Source organism: Gekko japonicus, unplaced genomic scaffold (genome assembly GCF_001447785.1).
Source record: "Gekko japonicus isolate JY-2015 unplaced genomic scaffold, Gekko_japonicus_V1.1 scaffold4653, whole genome shotgun sequence".
Classification (NCBI taxonomy): Eukaryota; Metazoa; Chordata; class Lepidosauria; order Squamata; family Gekkonidae; genus Gekko; species Gekko japonicus.
Genome location: NW_015168803.1, coordinates 3,448 through 5,385, shown reverse-complemented (window position 1 = coordinate 5,385; position 1,938 = coordinate 3,448). Strand labels below are relative to the sequence as shown.

Genomic DNA, 1,938 nt, shown 5'->3' with positions numbered 1-1,938 from the left:
CAGCTGATCCCTGAGAGCCACCCTTTGTCCCTGACCTTGGAAAAAGGAGATGAGCCATTGCAAGGCAAGCCCCTGAATCCCAGTGTCGGCATGGTAGTGGGTAAGTAGCTGATGGTTGACCGTGTTGAACACCTCTGACATGTCCAACATCAACAGCACTGCTGTCCCACCCTGCTCCAGATGCCTCCGGAGGTCATCTGTGAGTGCGACCAGTGCCTTCTCCATCCCATGGCCTGGGTGAAAGCTGGACTGGAAGGGGTCTAACATGGAAGTATCATCCATAAAGCCCTGCAACTGTATCTCCACCACCCTCTCAATTAATTTGACCAAATAGGGCAAGTTGGAAACTGGCCAATAGTTTGCCAGTTTGGCCGGATCCAATTTTTTTTTTAAAAGAGAGGGCGGACCATCACTTCCTTGAGTGCCCCTGGGAACAGTCCATCTGAGAGAGACTTGTAATAATATCCCTAAGGGCACCTTGGAACCCCTCATGACCAGCTTTAATTAGCCATGAAGGGCACGGATCAAGGCCACATATGGTTGGGTGTAGCGTTGAGAGCAATCTGTCGACTTCCTCTAGACTGAGTGGACTGAAATAATCCAAAATTGGACTGCCATAGAGTCCCCCCATCAAAGCAAAAGTGGCCAAAGAACCTACCGTGACTGTTAGTGCCTCATTTAAGAAATGCAAAGGGGTAGGAAGAAAAGATACGCAAAAAATAAAAAAAGGGGAAACCATTGCCTAATCATTCTTGGTAAGGAAAAAGAGAAGCTTGAAGACGGAAGTCTGGGTTATATGTTATTCTGCTCTGTTTATTCTGTTCTTTATTCTATGGTTTGAAAAAGTTGGTGGTGAGTGACTCAATATTTATTCAGAAGTTTGGCATTATGGAATGGGGGAGGGAGCGACCACATGATGCTTATAAAGAGAGTAACTTAATCAGTAACATGTATTCCTCACACTGCTGTCCTCTGGAGCAGAGATGGCCTCCATCATGGGGTTCCTCATGTATAGCTGGGTTCTTTTACCTTTGCTTACTGCAAATGAAGGTAGGAAATGTTCTCTGTGTTATTTCTGGTTTGTTTACCTTTTATTTCCATGGATCTCATAGAGCGGACTGTAATTGGTGTGGACTTTTATTTATGATTCTTTTGAAATCATAAATGGATGTTTTTTAGAGGATATGACAGAGACATGTTCAATCAATAGTGTGATGATACCATACAGAGAACATTGCTTAGACCCTCTCAGATATCTAAGATTTGGTGGAGCTAGTTTTATAAGTAAAGAAGCAAGCTAGAGGAGAGTCTTCCAGAAAATATTTATTATTTATACCTTTAGTATGTTTTTTAAAAAATCCTGCCCTTTCCCCAAGGAGCTTAGAGCAGCAATAGTCTCCCGTCTTCTGTGTTAACCTCAGAACAACCCTGTGAGGTACGTGAGGCTGACAGTATGTGACTGGCCCAAGACCACCCAGCAGGCATCCATGACAGAGTGCGGTTTTCAACATAGCTCTCCCATGTCCTAGTCCAACACTCTAACCACACTCATTCATACCTGGTTTACAATTTTAGGTCTCACAAGAACTCATACAGAGCTGCAATCCACCAGTCAAGAGTCACTGAATGAAACCATACGTATGACCTTTTATAATGGCATAGTTTAATGCAGACACATAAAAACATAAAGGATTGGGGTTTCTGGCCTCCAGGTGGAATCCAACCTATCTATCTGGATTATCTATCTATCATCTATCTATCTATCTATCTATCTATCTATCTATCTATCTATCTATCTATCTATCTATCTATCTATCTATCTATCATCTATCTATCATCTATCTATCATCTATCTACCTATCTACCTATCTACCTATCTACCTATCTACCTATCTACCTATCTACCTATCTACCTATCTATCTATCATCTATCTATCA

The 1,938-nt window shown here is 42.2% G+C and overlaps 1 protein-coding gene across 1 annotated transcript in view; it reads left to right on the top strand.

The window, feature by feature from the left end:
• Positions 1–970: 970 nt before the first annotated feature.
• LOC107114269 (epididymal sperm-binding protein 1-like) overlaps positions 971–1,938 on the top strand; it is a gene marked incomplete at its 3' end in the record, with an annotated part of 3,613 nt that continues 2,645 nt past the window's right edge. The window contains exon 1 of the mRNA XM_015415714.1: positions 971–1,050. Within this exon, the coding sequence (XP_015271200.1) occupies positions 984–1,050 (67 nt within the window). The remainder of the gene's footprint in view (positions 1,051–1,938) is intronic.